The sequence below is a fragment of the Pholcus phalangioides genome, unplaced genomic scaffold (genome assembly GCF_987345545.1).
Source record: "Pholcus phalangioides strain wild (caught in Gottingen) unplaced genomic scaffold, Ppha-v1.0 ptg000009l_1, whole genome shotgun sequence".
Taxonomy (NCBI): Eukaryota; Metazoa; Arthropoda; class Arachnida; order Araneae; family Pholcidae; genus Pholcus; species Pholcus phalangioides.
In genome coordinates, this window is record NW_028301602.1 from 18,701,844 (window position 1) to 18,724,385 (window position 22,542).

At 33.2% G+C, this 22,542-nt stretch overlaps 1 protein-coding gene across 1 annotated transcript; it reads left to right on the plus strand.

Annotated features, from left to right (window-relative positions):
- Positions 1-44: 44 nt before the first annotated feature.
- On the plus strand, positions 45-21,004 carry LOC149082176 (zinc transporter 6-like). Its single transcript, XM_089235691.1, has 14 exons — positions 45-343; positions 2,570-2,601; positions 2,696-2,773; positions 3,339-3,423; positions 5,315-5,357; positions 5,497-5,562; positions 10,243-10,323; positions 12,251-12,286; positions 12,407-12,550; positions 14,979-15,098; positions 15,895-15,997; positions 17,706-17,822; positions 19,986-20,090; positions 20,194-21,004. The coding sequence occupies exons 1-14, from the start codon at positions 337-339 to the stop codon at positions 20,656-20,658; spliced, it is 1,482 nt and encodes a 493-aa protein (XP_089091817.1). The 5' UTR covers positions 45-336; the 3' UTR covers positions 20,659-21,004.
- The last annotated feature ends 1,538 nt before the right edge of the window (positions 21,005-22,542 follow it).

A 22,542-nucleotide genomic window follows, 5' to 3' on the forward strand; every position in this document is an offset into this window, starting at 1 on the left:
GGTTAGCTAATCGAAGCTTTTTCCTTCAGCAGAAATATTTTCCGGGCAGGTGACAGCAAAGGATATCCTAGCCAATCAGAAGCGATCCTCGCCGCACTGATGGAGCAGAAGAGATAAAGAATATCTTCCCTATTCTTTCGATCCTTATCAGAAATTGAGCAAATGTCGCCTCCACGATCTTCACAATCGAGTGGCATTTGTGTGTTTTCATCGATAAGTCAAACCCCCCCCCCCCTTTTTAAGTGAAACTTAGACGTCGTCATCAGTATGTTAATCAGTAAAAATGTCCATTTGATTATTTTATGAGATTGATTATACTCAACACTCGAGACCAACATGGGTGGCAAGTTTGTTTTGTTATTTATTAAACATATGTGTGTTGCGTAGCGTGTTTACTTATTTGTAATTTTCAAATAATACATTGTTTGTTTTTAAACTATTTTTACTTTTAAATCGTGCGCCCACTCAGGCTCGACATATCAACACTCATGAATTTAAGTCATTGTCTCAGTTGATGGTTTGGGTGGTGTAGGGGCAACTTTATTTTCCATGTACATAAGTAACCAATATACAGTGAAACCTCGTTACAACGATACTCGATATACGGGTAAATCCCTCTACAACGATGTTCAAATTTTATTTAGAAATGACTAATGTTAAACTGCTACCTCTTGACGTACCCATATTATCTCTACAACAATATCGTTATGTCGAAGTTTCAGTGGTGTACTACATGCATGGCAAGTTGAATTTTTGAAGGGAAAAGAAAAAGCTTAATGTATGAAAGTACTGTCGAGCAGGGCAAGGTATGATTTTAGAGATCAAAGGACCCCATGCATTGCTCAATGTGCCACTCCGTTGAGAAAGGTATGCATCCTGTTATCAGTACCTTTCAAGCGGGTTGTTTATATGTTCTTGACAAATTTATGAAGTTCTATTTTTTCTTTCCTTTATTGCATTCGTCAAAGTTTCTTTGGTATTTTGTTTATGAACATTTGCCGTAGGTCTTAAGGCAAGGCTTGCTTAAGTTAAATCTAGATTATTCTTCGGCATATCATTGGTGTCTTCCTAATTGATATTAATATATGATTATGCTTAATATATTGCGTGCTGTTTCCATGAGCTTCGAAGTGAAATTTTTTAGACAATATGACTCATTTTGTTCCACATTCACCACAGCTGCAGCGATTATTGGGAATAGATTTGATTTTAAAAGTTCTAGAGGTTAGAAAATTAATGGGCTGGCCATACTTTGTGATGAGCATGATTAGTTCTCTGTAACATGTGCTGTTCATTATTTTCACTAGTCCAGTAACCTACCTTTTGTGTGGACCTTCCTCTAGGTCGTCTGAGGTTGCTTGGCATTCCAGTTTCTTTTAACTGAACTAAACGAACCAGGCTCTGTTGCTATTGCGATACAAGCTCAGTGTCTCGGAGAAAGTTCCACAAAACCTCCTTTATAGAGGGTGCCATTTGCCCTAGCAGACGTGCAATGCACAACAGATATACTCACACACGTACAATACACACATTATAAATAAGAAAAAGATCCTTACTGGCATGTGCAAAAGAGAAAAAAAAGTCGACTTCACAAAAACAGTGCCACCATTTTTTGAAGGGGTCACCATTGACTAAACAGAAATGTGCAATGCCGAACAACATGTGACAAGTGATTCAAACTGGCACGTGCGTCAGAGAAAAAGTATACTTATTTATCAGGGCTTTTGGACAATTCCCAGGTGTCAAGTTGCTATGGCCACTAGAAAAGCTGTATTGGTATCTAAAATTTTGTTCATGTGATTGCTAAATCAGAGTCTAGGTATGGCCCAAAATTTTGTCATTTCATAATAAAGTTCCTTCTAAAATGGGAAGGTGTCATCAAGTCTTGAAAAGCCAAAAAAAAATTATTTAAAACTTTTTTTTTGTGAAAAGGCCGTGCTTGGCTCCTTAGAGATTTGGGTGGCAACTAATTTTTTTTTTTCTGATTTGTCAAGCCCTGTTATTTACAAAAACCATGTGGGGCACCATTGACCCACAGAAATGTGTACCACAAAACATGTTACAATGATTCAAACTGGTATGCAAGAATAATGAAATTGCAGACTTATCTACTATCCCGGCGAGTTTTAATTGAGTAACATCACTATCATGTCTTCCCCCTTTTCGTGTTGGGAAGATGGGTAGTGATGTGAGATAGAAAATTTTGTGATTCTTCTGCTCCAACTTAGTAATCGCATACAGAAACATTGGGCACATGTTGATCTGCTGGTCGTTATTTCGACCCCCAAAGCAGAATGTTTAGTACTGTTCTGCTACGAGCCATCGGCTGACTGGAAATGTTCTGCGGTAAAAATCCCCATACACGTAATAGTGTTTTTTGCACTTTTTCTTAAAATTCTGCCAAATTGTTCTGCGACATACGGCGCAGATTTCGGCACATTCTGCTTTGAGGATTTCAACCTGGCACCTGGCGTTCGTCAATCTTTGTTGACGAACATCGTCAAGTGATAAATGTTCGAGAAATCATTTCATATGTTTGTTTATGTAATGTTTTATTTTCTGTTTTTAGATGCCAAGCTTGGTGGACATCACAAATATAATGTAAGAATTTTTTTTTGTTCTTGTTTCCGATTGAAAGATAAAAATCTAATCGAATTTTAATTCCAGTTTGATTAATTTTTTATGATTTTTTTAGGGCAAGATAAAACCATTTGGGAAGCATTGCTATTCATCACTTTTACATGAATTGAAACCAGTTTTTCATGATGCCAGGGTAAGCTATTATTTATGAGGTGGTGCACTATAACTATTAGAAATCCCACTCTCCCATGATTTATTTTACTCAGTGATCATCCTTTTAATGATCGGAAGGTTGGAGTCATAAACATGGTATACACATCATATAGGTGCCAGTGCTGCTGATTTTTTCAGCTTATTAAAATCTTCTGGTCTGAAACCAGATTCTTTCAATTTTTTCTTATCTTTATAGAAAAGTCCTTGCAACCCTAAGCTGACCATGTTTTCTCGACAAAAATACAGGAAATTAGGATTTTAAAAAATGGCAATTGTTATCAAATGTGGCAAAAATAAGACATCACCAATTTTTGAAATGAACTATGGCTCGAAATAAAGCGCTACTGCAAGCAGGGTTGTCAAATTTGCTCTCTAGGTAGATACCCATTCCTCCCCGTGTGTGTGTTTTTTCAGGGGAAATTGTTTGTTTTCCAAGAAAATGTGTTGCTTTCAGGTTAAAATTTTATGGCCTCTCAATGGCTTATGTTATTGAGTTTATGTACAAAATATATATGTTGATTTTTTTTTTTTTTTTTTAATTTCAGTTTTTTAGGATAATCTGGTTGGGATTTCTTAATTTATCATGTTTGTTAGTTCTTCTAAGTTGGTGTCATTCGACCAAGAGTCTTGGTAAGATTTTTTTTTGCATATCTGAAAAATTCACCACCAATCATTTATGGACAAAACATTCACATACACTAATTTTTCTAAAAGAAAATTCACTGAAAAGAATTGACAGGAAATTTTGTTCATGACAGTTTGTCGCTACCTTTTTTTTGAAGGAGTGAGTTACCAAATTAATGATCAAGTTACAGAGTGAATACTCCAATCACTCTCTTGTTATTCATTTAACAGTTGGTCTGTTTGTGGCGATGAGTTATTCTCAGTTAATTGTCTTGCCAATGAATTGTTCGTGAATTCTTTTGATTAGAATATCATTTTAATTTTACCTTTATGAATTGAAAACTATAATGAAGTTAAAAAAAAAAAAAATTGAATAAAGACAACAATGTTATCTTTATCAACCTTGTTCCGCCTTTTTTTATCGTCCTGTCAAATTGATGATTTATTATTGTGTTACTACCCCTTGCAGACGTGTGCATGGACACACAATTGGCTGAACATTTGGTGAAACAGACATTTTAGTGGTGAATAAATATTTTTGTAAATTCAATGGTAACCAAATTTTTATGAAATCGATCACTGTTGACTCCATTTTCAGCTGCAGATTTTGTTCAAGAAACATGTTTCATAATTATATTAACATTAATTGTCTTTCTTCTGCTGGTATAAAACTGACTTCTGTTAAAAACAGAAGCGTTTTCTCATCAGATTAGAAAATATTCATCCAGGAAGAAATTGAAAAATCAACAAGCCAATTATGTGTATTTAAGTAACAATCATAAATGCTAGCAAGCTAAGACACTAATGCAAATCTGGTTGAAAGTTGAACTTTTACAGCTTCTATATGCTAATGACAATGGAAATTGAGCATTGAGCTAAACTATTCGCACCAGAAAAAAATCAATTTGGGACAACCTCGCTTATGGAATCGTGGCTGTGAAATTTTTCAGTTTGAATGGCTGAAATGGAATTAATGGTTAGCTTGGTATATTATTATGTTGAATTGTCTTGAATTGTATCAAGAGAAAATATATTTCACCTTTTCTCAAAATAGTGGTAGTTATCTGAATTTAACAATTGACAAAGTGCAAATAACTTTTGGTATTTTTGCAGTCATGTTATTTATTTTTCTCCCTTTCCTAAAGAAAACATTGGTTATTTGTCAGTGATTCCCTAAAAGCTGTGCTGTATATCTATTGAATTCCACAAGATATTCAAGGATAAGAAATTTATACAATGGGGGTTAAGAAAAAATAATGCACCAAAAAGAAAAATCTGGATTTGAAACTTACTGTGTGTAATTGTAATAGTAAAATGTGTAAATGATCACACACAGAATGAAACGATCATGTTTCTGCTGGTTCCAGTTCATTACTTCATGTGAAGAGTGATACCAAAAGAATAGCACTTTGTTTGGTTGCCTATAGTCCGTATACGAGAAAAGATAGACTGAAATTGATGCATACAGCTTCAGTACGTTGATCTGTTGTAGATTTGTGATGGCTTTTTGCAACTGCATCTATGCTTGCAGTTGAATGAAGTTGTCGTCCCAGCTACTCCCATACATGCTCAATTGGCAGTTAAAAACTTGGTTTAGTGTCATTTAAAAATTTAACCACCTTAAATATGCTATAAATATGATTCTTTTTACATATATTTTTGTTCCACTTCAATTCAATGTTTAAAAAAATAAAAGAAAAAGCGCTATATTGAAACAAAGATGCCCCACAGTTTTCATCTTAATACCAACGGCTTGAACATTTAAAACTTTTAAATGATGTGTTCTCCGTTATCTGTGTCTAATAAATATATTTATTGCACATGCCTTCTTTCCTCTTTTTATATTATGACATAGGAAGTAAATGGATAACTCTTAATTAACTTTTTTCTTATTTAGGTCTCAGATCATTCACATATATAGTCTTCTTTGATACATTAAGGCAAGTTTTTGTTATTACTATTGGAATGGAGTAATCATATTTAGTCTACACTTTGCACTTTCTTATTTTTTACTGTATAACATGATGTTCTCTGTAGTACATTAATTTATGTATAAATATTTTCTCTGATCTTTTATAGTTTGTTCATATGTGCATTGAGGATATGGGTCGAACAGAAGAAACCTAATACTCAGTATACGTTTGGGTAAGGTGTGATGTTTTTTCTCTTATTCAATACATTCTTTAGTAATGTAAATAGTATACAAGATGTTTGGTGCAGAATAAGATCTCTTTTGTCTCAGTTAAAAGGATTAATATTTTTTGGTGATGATACTGGTCTATACGTTAAGGACACTGAAGTATAGTCTTGTAACAAAAGAAAACTTAATTAAAATTACTTTATTGGTAGACAAACATTAACTAAAATTAAACATACAAAATACTAAATACATGTTTTTGAAAACCAGAAACATAAACGCTAACTCAGACATCTACATTTAAATACACAACCACTGACACTAGCAAATAACCCAGTGTAACTGTCAGGAAAAAGAGTATTTGAATATGATTATTTGGGCATAATAATACAAGATGATTTGAAATGGACATTATGTTGTGAGAAAGTAATTACAAAAAATAAGAACTTTTTTAACAACACTGTTTTATACAAACTTCGATACATTCAATATGTACAACTGAACAACACCTACAATAGAATAATATCCCAAATAACAAATACTTCTTACCAAAATAAAATGAAATGTCTTACATTACATTAGCACTTAAACAAAATTATCTGTACAGGATTGTAAAATTTACATTATTAAATAATAATTGGTTGATGAAAACCAAAATATAAATTCAGCTAGTTGTATAAAAATATATCACATCTTAAAAGCAAATAAAACATTTATATAATACAGTCAGATTTTACTGTTAAAAAAAGGGAAATTTTAAATTGTATCAAAAAAAAAAAATAGTGTGATCTCACCGTTTCCACCTGAATATTGCGTTAGCGAACATAATACTATATTAACCAACTACAATACCACAGTAACCAACGCTGTTGTATTGTAACATCAAGTATGTGTCTTGTCTAGACCTGATGGAAGGATTGCAAAATCCCTGTAAAGTGTGTTTTTTTTTCTCTTTATTTTTGTCTATATTGCATCGTTTATGTTATATTCACTGTGTTTTTTTGTATTTTTGTCCGATTGTGTGTTAAATTTTTTGTATAAAATATGACAAAACAAAAATACAAATTTTTAATAATCAGTTCTATTCCAATTCATTCAATTAAGAAATAGCAGCACCTTTCCATGTTTCTATCATTTAATGGTCTACTTTTATTTTCACTGACAATCTCAAATTTTTGTTGCAGTTGCTGCTAATTAACTAACATAATTATGGTTTAATTGTTTAAACTAGCAGTTCTCAACCTATAGTCCATGGTCTGCAGGCAGACTTGATAAAACTATTCACCTGTTGTAATTGATATTAGTAATATCCATATGGGTTCAAATAAAATTATACCTTCATACTTAAGTTCACCATACATCAAGGAAAATGCTGGAAATTGTGATGCATAATATGTATTGGTTTAAATGCAATCTTCTAATTGATTGCATTTAATTGATTGCTACTGATAAAATTGCTGAAGGTTGTGGAAACAAACGGCTTCTACAAATCTCAGTAAACTAAAATGTATTTCATGAAAAAAGAAATTCATATGACCATTGAGAAAAATGAAAAATATGTTAAGTTGGTATCTCAAATATAGTAGTAATCCTTAAAATATAGGACATGGCCAATTTTCATCAAAAACATTGTCAAAGTAGGCAATCATCAATCGTAGTTAAAATTCAAAAAACAAGTTGCGAACAAAACTTTAAACCTGACAAATATGTGAGATGAATATTTATAATTTTTGCTATAATTTTCATAATTTTATTTATATTATGAATGTGTATTCACGACTTTGGTAAATATTACAAATTCCAATAGGTATCATTGAAAGAAACGGGACAAATGTATGAAAAAATATTGAAAATTTCTGGAACGTTCTGTAATATGGGATACAAGTGGTCCATCAAATTGTTTCAGACATTTTACTGGTCATTGTTTTAAGAGAGGTTTAGAAACACCGCTTTAAAGCATTATCATTGTGGGACCCAATACTATAACATTGCTGCCAAGTCTTCCAAATTTCTATACCATCTCCTGGACTCCCAAAAGATGCTTATATTTCCCAAATTTTGGTGATTGTTAAAAGTCCCTATTTTAGGGAAAAATTATTCCCAAACAATTTACCCAGAAAAAAAAAATTTATTTCGAATCCCCAAAATGCCCTCTCATGCATGATGTAAAGTGTTGCCATTGTGTCAAATCGGAAAAAAATAATTTTTGGGGGAAGACAAAATTCATCAAACAGGCAACATCAATTCGACCTTTCGACATCCAAAATTGGCAGGATGACTTGCATCTACTTTGACCATATGTCCAGTTAAGTCTGCATATCCTGTTTCAGGCACAATCATGATTTTTTTTTTTTTTTTTGCTGGCAAGGTTTTATTTAGGAGTGGCAATGGCAAGTAATTTAACCTACTAGTTGGTGATAATTGGCAACTTGGCGTTAATCAGAGATGGATTGCATGATTTGTGAAGAGAAAAATAAATCTGCAATTTTACTATCATTAATGAAAAATCCCATATTGCTTTTCAACAATCCCTCATAATTAGTTTTGTGCGGAATTTGAATTCATATGTAAACCTCCCTAATTCTCATTCTCCAAAGTTGGCAGCTCTGCTATAAGGGAAATTTCTTAAAATTGGAAATGAAATCATTTGCAATCTTTCATAATATGTTTATGTACATTGGGTCTATAATTGAAGTTGCCATGTTCTGAGTTGTTTGCAGCCTGAAACTACCCATCAGAAAATGTCAAAATTTGGAAATGCCATAATAAAACAGATGAAAAATTAAGATTGCAAAAGAAAATGTAGTTCCAACATTGTGATCATGATAGTGTGCGTCTCTATACAAATATGAGTATACATGCTAAATTTTTGGGAATATGTGAAAAAACTTCGAGTCTCTTCTCAGGGTATATGTAAACATCACCAGCAGAACCATTTCCATTCTATTTTATTTGCTAAAGAATATACTGTATACAATAAAACTCCACTTTTGCTGACAGTCGCAGAACAAAAAAAAAAAAAAATCTGTAAAAGAGGGGGTGACTGTATCGGAGAGGGTTCCGTTATTAATTGTATTATATAGTATTGTTCTGGATAAAGTCCTTGAAATGAGCAGAGGATTAAGCAGTTTTCAGGACGTCACAGATGTATTCACACAAAACTGCTATTTTACACGTATTAACAAACAGACAGAATTCGATCGACAAATAAGAATCTCCCACTAAGCTTAAAGCCTAACAACACTGACTGACTGATCTCTTGATTGCATCAGTTTTATAGACTCGTCGAATGTTCGAGGAAATAGAAGATTCCAGCATCACTCATAGTTCTCAAAGAGTTTCGCTTCGAGATGGGGGCAGACTTTTGTGGGAATTTTCTCAACCAATAGAATGATCTGTTTCTTCTTTTCCTCTTGACTTTAACTTGAGGGGTCATCTACAAATTATGCTGCTAATATTTTCCGGTTTTTTATTTGAATATGAATAAAATTCTGACGATATGAGATGCATTTGAAGTCATGAAAGTACATAATTATTGCATAGATAGTAGATACAAAATTAAAATTACAAAAGAAATAATATACAAACTTCACATACTGAATTAATATCTTTTGAAAAAACTAACCAGTCGCTGTGTGGTGGGTTTCGCTAAGTATTTCAGCTCCTTCAAAATGTATTTTAAGCCAATGACTTTTCATCATTGCGTTTACAGGAAAATACATTCAATCAATGCACTGAATTCATTTGCAAAAGCATGAACTCCAATTTGAGGTTTTTCTCTGTATTTGAGACATGAATTTTTTTTTTTAGTGATAGAGAGAAATGATTATACTAGAGCTGGCCATATTAGACAGTATGGGAACAATGTAAAATATAAGAGTACAATCAGCAACACATGATTTCAGATTCTAAATGGACATCAGAGGTGCCCAACGTTAATAAATAATAAACTTCATTCAAAAGTAGTCAAATATAAAAAAATCTGATCAAATATTTAAATCTTAGCTGCCATCTAATGAACATAATTGGAAACAAAATTACAACTATTAGTGTCTGTACAGGGTTTTAGTACAGTGGAATGAATGATGGAAATGGTGTCCGTGACTGTTGAACAGGGGTTCGAAATGCATTATTTAAATAGGCTTTTTTTGCCAGGATATTTTTATTTTCCCGTAAAACAGGGGTGACCATTAAGAGGTGTTTTACTGTATATAGAACCACCATTTTCTGTTGGTCCTGAAGTTTTTCTCCTCAAAAACTGATTCATGTATAAGCCTTCAAATTAGTTCTTTTTTTTTTTTCCTTTTTTTTCAACTAAGCTGCTTTTACTTTTAAAATGTCATTCGTATATATAAGGAATATTTGCTATAATTTCCTGCCTATAATCTGCAGATTATGTATTTGAAAAAATCCTGAATTTCTTGGTGTTAATTTTTGGACAGCTGCAGCTTTCTTTCAAAGAGGTTCAAAATGAAAATAAGTGTTCTTCAAAAAAATTCAGAGAAAATGCAAATATGTTAATTATACTTTGATATTTGATATCTAAGAATTGATTAATTTTGTTGTTTTCAATGGTTTTTACGACATGCACTTGACTACACATACTTTTAAAGTTGCAAATTGCACTATTAAACTTGATTTCCTTTCTGTCTTCTCAGTTCATTCATGTTGTTTTCTAATTTCTTCAGGTATGAAAGGTTTGAGGTGTTGGCCATCTTCTTGTCAGCTGCGTTTTCTTTCATTAGTGCAATATTTTTAATTAAAAAAAGGTATGTCCATAAATTCATTTAAAGGGGAAAAGATGCTTCTTTGTGACTAAACCTGTCATGTCTTGATTTTTTTAAATCTTTTTGACTTGAATTTCTTCAATTTCAAGATGTGAACAAAAATTGCAAAGGTGTATGAAAGTTTATTAGGTTTATTTTAATAGGTCTTATTAAATTAAAGTTTATTTTAGTTATGAAAGTTTTAGGTTATAACTCATTAATGTGCAGTGTGTTCTTAAAACTTTCACCTGTGAGCCAGTATTCCCTAACCTTCTAATGGCTGAAGCAAATAAGTATGTATTATGCATAATTATACTGAATATCTATATAAATCTGTTGAACATTAAAATAATATCACCATAAAACACTGCAATATTGGTCATTCACAAAATAATTCTTATGACTGATATATACTAATTTTTTTATCAGCCTTTTCTTTTTTAGTTTATGTTTTTAAGTTTAATGTTTCTTTGCTTTCCTGTGAAATTTAGTTTCTTGCAGTTTGACAACTGCTGGTTTAGTGTGTAGCTAGCTATGCTTGAATTTAATTATCATAGTTTAAGAGTTTTATATACAGGGTGCATAGCTAACACCTGGCAACGTGAATTACTGGCTATTCATTGTTCGTAAAGGTGTACTTCCAATTAGAAAACGTATTGAAATAACGTTGTGACCTCGAGATACTTCATTCATATTGCAAAAGGTTGTATAGTTATTAAAATAAAAAAATTAACTTTTTTGGATTGGACATGCTTTGCTCAAAACCCCAATTAGAATGATTAGAATACCTCCTGAGCAAAAATTGCAAAGGTGTATGAAAGTTTAACAAAAAAAATTCCATGTTTCTAATCGCAATATTTGCAGAAGTTTTTGAATTCAAAAATCTGAGAAAAGTTGGAGGAAAACAGCATAAACTAATGAGAAAACACATTTTTCCCCCATTTATGTTTTTATTCCTAAGTTTTCTCTGATTTTTGAATTTTTTTGAAATATTTCAACAAATATTGCACTTTTTTGTTGCGTTTATGAGCACAGGGTGACTAAATAAAAAGTTTTTTTTCGTTTTTTAATAACTGTATAACCCTTTGCAATATGAATGATGTATCTGAGGTGCATATATTTATTTGGATACTTTTTTCCTAATCAGAAGTATGTCTCTAAGATCAGCTGTTTGGTAGTAATTTATGGTACCAGGTGTTAACTATGTACCCTGTGTGTGTGTGTGTGTGTGTGTTTTTTTTTTCTTTTGCGATAGTCTTAGAAACAGTATGCAAAAATCTTTCATTTGCTACTTGGATTATGTGAAAATATGTTACTTATGTGTTGACATTGTAACAACGCACAAGATATGATCATTATCAAAACATCAGTATCATTGAAACATCAATAAAACACATTTCTCAATATGAAATAGAATATTCTCAAACATCTAGCTATAAATGCTGGAATTTGTAGTAGTTGAATAGTCATATCAAAGTACAGATTATTTTTACAAGTTCTTTTAAAATTATTATCAGTGTAATAAATAATGTGATCCTCGCGTATTCCCAAGAGATCAGCATAATCCATCCAGGAAATTTGTTAGTGTTAGTAGACATCTCTCTCTCCATGCCCGAACCGGGATTCGAACCAAAGCCTGAACAGTGAGAAGCTAGTTCCCTAACCACTCGACTGCCAGGCAGCTATGATACACCCGTTTAGTGATGAGAATCAATGAGTGTGCACCCGCTCATTGATTAAAATTCAGTTTCGCATTTGAAACTAAATCCCATTCAACTTGAACAAAATTTCATAAATCAATCAAGGGTAGTATTAAAATCCACATTAATTTTTGAGGGGAAAAATAGTTAATTTATCAATCTTTTATTTTGTTATTGATATATGCTCCTAGCTCCAACATTTTTATTGTGTTCTCTTTTTTTTTTTCCAGTATAGAAAGGTGGATATATCCTATACCAGTTCCTCTGTAAGTGAATTTTTTTTTCTTTTTTTTGGTGATGGCTCTTTGTACATTTGTTGAGCATATAGTTTTCATGTGTCATGTAGTGAAGATGTCTCTCATATATCTTTGTTAATTTTTTTAAAGAGGTCAGATTACATCAGGGGTGCTGTTGGCTTTCTTCTGTCACATGATCATAACATATTGTATGAAAAACAAAGGACTGAATCTCGTGGTTTGTGCATCAAATACAGCCATTTTAGAAAAACGTCTTACAGCTCTGAGTCAAAAGTGAGCATAGTGTTCATCTTTTTGCAAATCCTCACAAAGTTTACAATGTACAATTATTGTCATTTAAAACCATTATAAAATTAAATATTTGAACAAATCAATAATGTAATATAACCAATATAATCAAATCATACCTGCAAAATAAAATTCAATCTTTATGTTTTTACATCTGGAACTTAATTAAAATTATTACAAGCAAACATAATTATTTATTTACAGTAGGGCTTCAATTAGCCAACGTAATTCAAAAGGGCAACATTATTAAATCAAAATTTAAAAATAACATGTATCAGTTTAAAGGTCCTGTTTTATATGCAGTAATTATGTATAACTGAATGAATATTCAACTGAGACTCAGATAATTTCGTCAATCTTTGCTTTGCAGGTGCATGCACAGTGATTACATTAAATACACTGCTGGCCACCGTAAATGTAACACCCTGAAGGAAGCATGCAAATAATATGAAATTTACAACATGCATTAGCGGAGGTGAGATATGCAAATGATTAGAATTTCAGCGCAGACGCACATCACGTGCGCCTGTGGCGCCACTTCAAAGCGTTATTTAAGGCTTGGAGATTTCGACGATTTGAAGTACGGCAATTGTGTTTTTCTTGTGGTTTTTTCAAAAAAACGATCAATTATGCCTCGTAGAAAACAGCGATCATCTTTTGATCAAGTATCCGAGTTCGACAGAGGAAGGATAGTGGCCTACCGAGATTGTGGATTATCTTTCAGGGAAATCGGTAGTCGTGTTGGACGAAACCAAACAACTGTAATGCGGATATGTGATCGTTGGATGCAGGAGGGTACGACGGACCGACGTGTTCGATCGCATCCACCTCAGTGCACCACTTCACGTGATGACAGGCGTATTGTGCGTATGGCAGTGACGGATCGCTCAGCCACATCACGAACCATAGCACAGCACATTCAGTCTATATCGCATCATCCAGTGTCTGCGCGTACCATTCGACGCCGTTTACAGCAGAGTGGTCTGTCCGCAAGACGTCCATTGCTTCGTCTACCCTTGACGCAGAACCACAGACGTCTCCGCCGCCAATGGTGCGATGAAAGAAGGATGTGGACGGCACAATGGAATGAAATTGTCTTTACTGACGAGTCACGCTTCTGTCTGCAACACCACGATGGTCGGATTCGAGTCTGGAGACACCGTGGAGAGAGGATGCTGAACAGCTGCGTTATGCACCGCCACACTGGTCCTGCACTGGGTATTATGGTATGGGGCGGTATTGGATATCACTCTCGCACTCCTCTAGTACGCATTGCCGGTACTTTAAAAAGCCAGCGCCACATCTCCGAGGTGTTGGGGCCAGTTGTCCTTCCTTACCTTCAGGGCTTGCCCACAGCCATATTTCAACAGGATAATGCGCGATCACACGTGGCACGCATTGTCCAAAGGTTCTTCGTCAATCGCCAGATTGAATTGCTTCCCTGGCCAGCTCGCTCTCCGGATCTTTCGCCGATAGAAAACATGTGTTCCATGGTTGCTCAACGATTGACCCAGATTACATCCCCAGCTGCCACACCAGATCAACTTTGGCAACGCGTGGAAGCTGCTTGGTCTGCTGTACCCCAAGAACACATCCAAAGTCTCTTTGAATCAATGCCGAGGCGTGTGGCAGCAGTGATCTCCAACAATGGCGGCTACTCTGGCTACTGATTTTGGCAGGAACCACACTTCACAGAAGTCTATAAATTTAATCATTTGATGCTTGGTCAACATGTTATCTACAAAATAAATATTGTTGCGATATCTCTTGTCTTTCTTGGTGTTGCAATTTGGGTGGCCAGCAGTGTATAACCCTGTTTTTGCTAATTATGGTGAATATTTTGCACTAAAACAAAGGATCCCGGCAATTGAATATACAAGTATTAATAAATATTGAATAGATTTGCTGTAGGTAGAGATAGTTATAAAATATTTTTGAAGGTAGAGGGAATATGTAATCTTTGTAAAATATAACAAGGATTCCTGTATTTAACAGTGCATATGCCTATCAATTATCTCAGTATGAAGAGATTATACTATCATTAGTGTATAATCATATTAATTTGTAGTTTTTTATATGACATGAAATTTATTATGTGTGCATTTGTGTGTAAATATGTACTGTATATATGTAAATATGACTTATTTTCATACACAAGGAATAAACAAGTTGCTTTATCAAAAATAGGAATTTTTTTATTAGAAACTATTGTTGACCTTCTCTACAAAGAGAAGAGAGTCACACAGTGGGTGTATATGTATGTCTGTTTTTGTTTTTGTGCTTTTTTTTTTTTTATGTATTCTGTCTTATAAAAAAGTATTCTAGGGTTTCTCTTTGATATGACTATAATATTATTTCTCTTTTTATCAAAATCATTTGAGTTATCTAAATGCATTAAAAAATTTTTTGACAGCTTCTGCACGAATATGTCTGGACTAAGTGCAAAATTCTCTCCGAGATTCAATCCATTTGTGCTCCTTGGCTGGGGTTCATTGGGAATCCTTCTATGTTCTCAGTTCGTTGTCGATATATAGTAAGTAACTATGATACAGTGTTGAACTATAATAAGGTTGAAATGCACCTTGTATTATTTTTCAAATTACTTCATGTGATAAAAATATAAATGTTTTACCCCCTATCTATAATGATCCATATTAATGTGAGCTAATGTTGTATGTAATTCTATGTTTGTAGGCCAACTATTCAATTTTTTTTTCATCTTTATATTGCCAGATCATGACATGTAATTGCATTGTGTTGAAAAAAAAAGTACCCAGACATCTGAGTGTTAGACATCTTACATTTATGTGAAAATTAATATTATGTAAAAGGCAATCTTTTGCTGCAGGAGTACTCTTCTGAACATTCTTACAATAAGTTTTTGATGTTTTGCTGGTATTTTCTGTCCATTCTTCTTTCAATATGGAACTATTAATAGTTATTACCAATACACATATTTATATCATATATTTTTTTTAATTTGGTCTTTTATTGAAGTAAGAAAAGACCAAAAAAATGCTTATGACCCAGAACTTGTTGAAACAGTTTTACGTGCAGCGAGAAAAGGGGAACTGCCTCCCCCAGTTATTACACGATGCTCGACTGGCAATGCAAAGTATGCAACTCCTATTATTGACCAGTCTTTATCTATGAAGCTCCAGTATCACTGATATTGGGAGAAATCTTTAGCAATTAAAATTTGTTGAAAAATTTTTGTTTGTGTGCAAATTTCTAGTGTCCTAGAAATTCGTGATAATGATGGTGATTCAGTTAACAACAGTAATAAAAAATGGCAAATATTGATGTTTTTTCTGTTTCTGTGTGTGTAGCCAGTATGACGGAGCTGATAGTATTGGAGCCATAGTTGTGTGTATTGTGACATGTGTAGTCATGTATCCTCTGTGTGCATATAGTGCTAAGATTCTGCTGCAGGTATGACTTTGTTGATCTCTAATCTATACAATCTTCAACCAACTGTTTTTGCTTTCAGTGTATGTATGTATATCATGTCTGTCATAGCTGCCAAGTCTCCCGAATTTTAGTTTCATCTCTTGACCTCCCGAAAAGTTCTTAAACCTTCCAAATTTTCATGAAAATTGCAAAAAATCCATAATTGTCCCTAAAAATTTTCTACTTCATTTAAAAAGAACCCCCACTTCTGAAAACTCCCTAAGGAATTTCTTGTGGGGCAAAAAGTCTTTTGCCTGTGTTCCCCCCCCCCCCCTTCCTTTGAAATGACATCACACGTTGTAAATGGGGGAATAGTGGGAAATTCCTTTTTAAGGAAGTTTTACAAACCCTCTGATGGTAACAAGAAAAGTTGTTTGTCTTATCGTGCAGGAAAATAGCTTAGCAGCCAATAGTCCTGGATAATAATTGAAGATTATAGTAACGCGCGTGTGGTCAAAACTTTCTCTTTTGTTGAAGTTAAGTACGTGCGATAACAAAACATGAATACTGATAAGCAAAAATATATTTAATTTTAAAGATACTTATTCCAATGAATTTCCTTTCATCAAACGTTCCAGAAAAAGACAGACTTTTTCTTTTTGTACAAGTTGTGTTAAGGACATAAGCATCAATATTGTTGAAAATACATCACCCATGTGAAATCAAAAAAACATCAAGCAAGTGTCACAAAAAGTTAGTGTTCCTCAAAAATTTATGCTTTTTTCCTTTCATCTTCAGATGATTTTGGGTTCATTCCCACAAATTGTTTGTTCACATCATTTCTGATTGAACACAATATTTATTTTTTTTTTAGATCACCATTGAAGTTTTGGCCTCCAATTTCACTTGTTTTTTGTGTAAGGATTTTATTCTCAAGGGTTTAACTTCCATGTGTGTAAAATCCCTATTTTATTTGGTTTCAATTTTTGTGTATTTTGTGTAGGGATTTTATTCCCTATGCTTAAACGTTTGTGTGGAAAATCCCTATTTATTTGGAAAAATCCCTTTTGTATTTATTAGGGAGTGGTTTTAGTATAAAATATGGGTCTGTGTGAAAATCTCCCTAATTTTTATTTTCAAAAGTTGGCAGCTATGCTATGTGGTGATTGCATAATTAGAGCAAAGTTTAAAGTCATTCTAGCATGATTTAAATTATGTTGCTATGTTATGATTTTGTTAGTGTTGTGAAATATTGTCATATATAATGTGAAACTTATTTACTTTTTTTACTGATCTTACTTTGATCCTGAAGCATTGTTCTTGTACAGTGGAACCTGTACGAAGCAGAACATCAAGGAAACTGAAATAATATTCTGTTTTAGACAGGTTTCTGTTTTTAAAGATGCTCATCAAAGCACTAATCATTGATAGGGTTATCATTTGATCCTGGATTATCTTTTGATATAATCACTCAAGACATTTTCTCATACAGTATCATATAGTCTTAGACAGGTTTCATTGTAGTTATGAACAAAGTTAATCGTGATACAATAAATTCTGGGTGTTCTTAGATCTCTATGCCTATTTTTATATTTTATCAATCAATAGTCTGTGAATTAAATATGTTATTATCTTTCAAAGAAATTAGAATTTTTGCACCCTCCACATTTATCATCAAATGCAACCAGATGTTATAATTTATTGCTTGAAGACTTGTTTTCATGGTTGCTTTGTGTTTTGTTTTTTGTAGGGAACGCCACCTCACATTGCTGATCTCTTGGACAAGAGTTTAAGAGAAGCCTCCACACTGGATGGCGTATTAGAATTCAGGAATGAGCATTTCTGGCTGTTAGGCTATGATAAAATTGTAGGTATCTTGCAGTGTCAAATCGACCAATTTCTGAATTTTCCATTCAAACAATTTTCCTATAATACAGACGGCTTCAACCATTGACATAGCTTGGACCACATTTTGGCATTTCAATTCAAGTCTCGATGTACATAAATGTTATTTTTGGCATTCATTTGGGCTGAAAACCCAAGTTTTATTTCCTAATTTAAAATGATGAGTATTGAAGTAATTCTTATTTATACATATAAAAAAAGATTTAAAATTTTCTATGCACAAAATGTTTAATTTCACTGTTTCATATGTACGGCAGAACTAAGGCTAAAACAAATAGTGATTTGTGACCGAATATCAATTTTCTTAAAATTCATCACAATTATAAATAAAATTGGTGTTTTTAATTGGGAAATAAAATTATTGGTGATTTCAAATGATTGATATTGAATTTTAATTATGCAATTTATTATTTAAATAAATATTAAAAAACTAGTAATTGAAAGGTTTTTATTGCCATGATACTGACAATCAAATTTAACAATGATATTTTGTATTTTAATATTACTTATATAGAATCAATTTTTTTTTCAACACCTGTGTTACAATTTCGCATCTTAATCAAGATTATAGTAGGATTCTATTTTCAGTTTCATGCTTTCTTTATCCTAGAAATTTTCACCCTGACATAACCTCATTCACAAAAAGGGATAGGTATATGCCACAAAATGAAATATAATCAGTAAATTTTAAATTTGTGGGAAGAATCCAAGTTAATATAATTTTTTAAATTTAGTTTGTTGTACTTAGATTTGCACAGATGCTCAGTAGAATACCTAAGCATTATTCTGCCAAACCAGATATCTGGCAAAAGGGACAATTAGACTGAATACAGAATAGTAGCCGAATATTTGTCCCATCTGTAAGTAGAACCTTGATTGTCTGACTCTTGTTTATCGGATACTCCCTGTTGAATAGCGCCTGAGTGGCATCTACCACCATGAAGGTTGCCATCACTGTCCAGGAAGACAAATATGTCTTCTATAATTTATTCTGTTCACATAATCCTATACTACTCTGAAAAGATGGGGGGTGGGACAGTTTCTCGATCTCTCTTTCTCTTCCGTTATCTGACTTAGAAGAATAGCTGACTCCGCTCTCTGGCAGTTGATTGATAGGAAATGGGGGGGGGCGCATGTTATCAGGCAAAGCTCTGTTTACAGAGCTAGTCGAGCTCGAGATTGCAGAGGGGGGTTTTTTAGAAGGCAAGATATTTCTCTCTCTCTGGATTGCCAAAATTAAAGTCAGCAAGTAATGAGATATCTTACCACTTAGGACATTAATGTAACATTAATCACTTAGAAAATTATTGAAGTCTGAAATTCTTTTTTCTATGAAAATGAAGATAGTGATGAACACAGAGGCTTTGGAAGTGCAAATAACTATATGAGACCATGGTTTGTTGTTTTTGAGGAATAGCAGCAACAATAATGCAACCTATCAGAAATAATAGGTGATTTCTCAGCCCTGATACATCAAGATAAGAGACTTTCTGAATATTATGCTGAAATGAACTCTGAAAGAATAGTCTATTAGTTAACTTCACCGTTTAACCGCTAGAAACTTCAATAAAGAAAGACTGCTTTAAAGTTTAGACTTCAGCAGAAGTCTTTGAAGGAGATGTCATCGCCCGAATGAGAATGGATCATGGAACTGACGATATACATACAAACGCGTATGTATGGTGTGTGTGTGTGTTTGTATGCCCATGCATTAAGTATGTTTCGCTAAAATGCATACCAAAAGGAAAACGGGGGCGTATCTCCAATAGTGTAATAGTCACTTTCCTATATTGCAAGAGGATTGGCGGGAGCTAGTAGACTTTTCTTCCCAAATTCACTTCAACATAATATTCAGAAAGTCTCTTTGCTTTATCATTGGAAATGTTACTAAAAAAAAACTCAATAAAATAATCAAATTGTTCAATGTCAATTGAGCGTATTGTTTAAGTGTTATATGTTTGATGATACTGGACCTTGAAATTGGTGCACGTTCATTTATCTGGAAATTTTGGTTCACTCATGTAGGCTTGTTCCAATTACATCAGATAATTGTTTTCCAGCAGCATTTTAAGCAATTAGTTTGTTTTTTTCCTTCATTTTCTTTTATTTTTTTTATCAACAATAGGTGGGTTCTTTGCATGTCCGAATCAGAAGAGATGCAAATGAACAAGCAGTACTTTCTCATCTGTTATCAAAACTTTCATCCTTAGTACCAGATCTCACGATACAGGTAGGCTTTGAAGTTGGCATGTTAATGAAAAATATCATGAATTTGATGAAAGGGCGTAATCATTCTTTTTTTTTCAATTTTTTTTTTGATATTGTTATTACAGGTATTTAAAGATGAATGGTCATGGAGTAGTAGCACTATGCAAATCTTGAATGAGTCTTTCAAGAAATTTCCTCCATCATCTTCGATAAACCTTAAAGTATCTGCTTTATCAGATAAATCAGCTTTGCCGTATTCTACCATGTCTGGGAGCAGCTATTCAAAATTATTGTATCCCACTTCTGGTGGTTCGGAAACGATGACTGTATACAGCAGCCGAATGGGGGATTCTCATTCATCATCGGCACCTGCTCAACCCTCACAGAGGCAAACTGTTGATGATGTTTGTTCAGTGGACATTACCAGCGAATCAAAACAGGAAACAGTTACCTCCAGGCAGAGTCACTCGTCTAATTTCCCTCGTGCTTCCAGGACAGAATCGGGACCCGGTAACGGGGATCGAAACGTCAGTAGCGTCTCTTCTATTTATTCTTCAAGTGTCGATGTTGAAGTGCCTTATAACACATGAACATCATTGTTATCAGATGTTATTAATGTGTGTGTAAAAAAAGAAAAGGGGAGAGAGAAAAGCCTGAACACTTGCATGTATGTTTTGTGTATGTACAAATTGCAAGTCGTATATTTTTTGCCTTCATTGTGCTGGACACATATTTTTTTATACACATTATAGAGAATTTTAAAAAATGTATTTTAATCGTTGATGATCTCCTTGCCTGGGCTCCAAGTCGTGTAGCTTGATAACCGTTTTAGTTCAGGAAAATTCTTTTGTGACTAAACAAAATTATGCAAAAAACCAATTTTAGATTTGCAATGAGTTTGTGTCTAAATATTAAAAATGTGTTTCACTCCATTAAGTATAATGGTATCCTGTGAATTTTTCATGTGGGTTAAAAAAAAAACTATTTAAGGGCAACTGCTGGCCTTTATATTTCACAGTAGTTACAGAAAACTTATAGTAATCAAATGTTATATCTCTAATGTCAGGAGACAAAGAAATGGGGTAGTACTGTGTTCTTAAAGTGTGATAACGAAGGACTTTATTTAGTTCTAATGTTAGTTTTATCAACTGTTCTAATTAAAAGGACCTGAATTTTCATTGTAACAGAGTAAAATGTGATGGGCTAGCCACAGTATGGTTTTTTTTCCCTCAAAACTACCAAAGCTTGACAAATCGGGGGGAAATTTAGGCTTCAGCCAAGTTACATAAAAACCAAACATATTTTTTCCCTGAAAAAAAATGGGCCAAAATAATTTTTTGGTCAATTTTTTTAAAGAAATTTCTGAGTCTTTGTCAACATGTCTCCCAACATGAATATTTTCACCATACAAGATATAGACTCTATTGACTATTTTAAATCTAAGCCAGCCAAGGAGCAGGATTGTGATAGACCCAACATAGGCAGAAATAACCAACTCTTAAAAATTTTGTGCTGTCCTCAGAATCAAATTTAGTAATCACACATGGTACATTTTAATCCTTTGATTAACGTAGCTGCTAGAATTTGTCTGGCGCTGACGAAACGCTTACATAACTATACTCAAGGGACTGGAAAAACATTGTTATAAAGAAGTTATTGTTGTAGTTGGAATATCATTTATAACTATAAAAAGTGCATTGTGGAACCAGAGATTTATATCATTACACAAGTAATTATCTTTATGGGGTAATGGTTACATAGGGTTTTCATTACATGAACATTTGCACCTGCTGCAAATACAAAATGCATGTAACTGTGAAGAACAGTTGAATTTCAATATCTTGATGTGTTTCAAGAAATTGCTATTATAGTCCTATTCATACAGAATATATTACATGAGAGAATATTATTGAGGTTTTTACTGTAGTTAAAATCACTGGCAGAATTTTGGAATGAAATTGGCAATATTCGTAATTGTTAATGGCATATGGAATGCACAGATACAAAATATGAATCCTTGTTTTTCGCATCAAACATTTTTCATCATTTTTAAATTGGACAGTTTTTTTCCTATTTTTCAATTATTAGAAACAAAAACTTGTGTATAAAAGGTAGTCTTACATACATGCAAATATAGTAGTCAAAGTTAGACAGAATGATTTAACAAAGTTAATTATGATAGTTTTAAAATTTCTCAGTGAATATTTCAGTCTAAATCAGAGATTTGGGTAATACTGCACAATGCATAATTTTGAAGTGTCTAAATCTTTTTTTTTTTTCCTCTTTTTTGCCAGTCTATTTTCACTACAAATCAACAACCCTTTGAATTCACTTGGAATATTAAACCATTTACTATACACTCTATCAACCGCACTAGATGGTACATTGTTTAGTGTCTTCTACCAGCTGCAGTCGTGTGGTCATTGTCATTGACTCTCGTATCGCAATTACCCTGGTTTAAACGCATGAGTGTG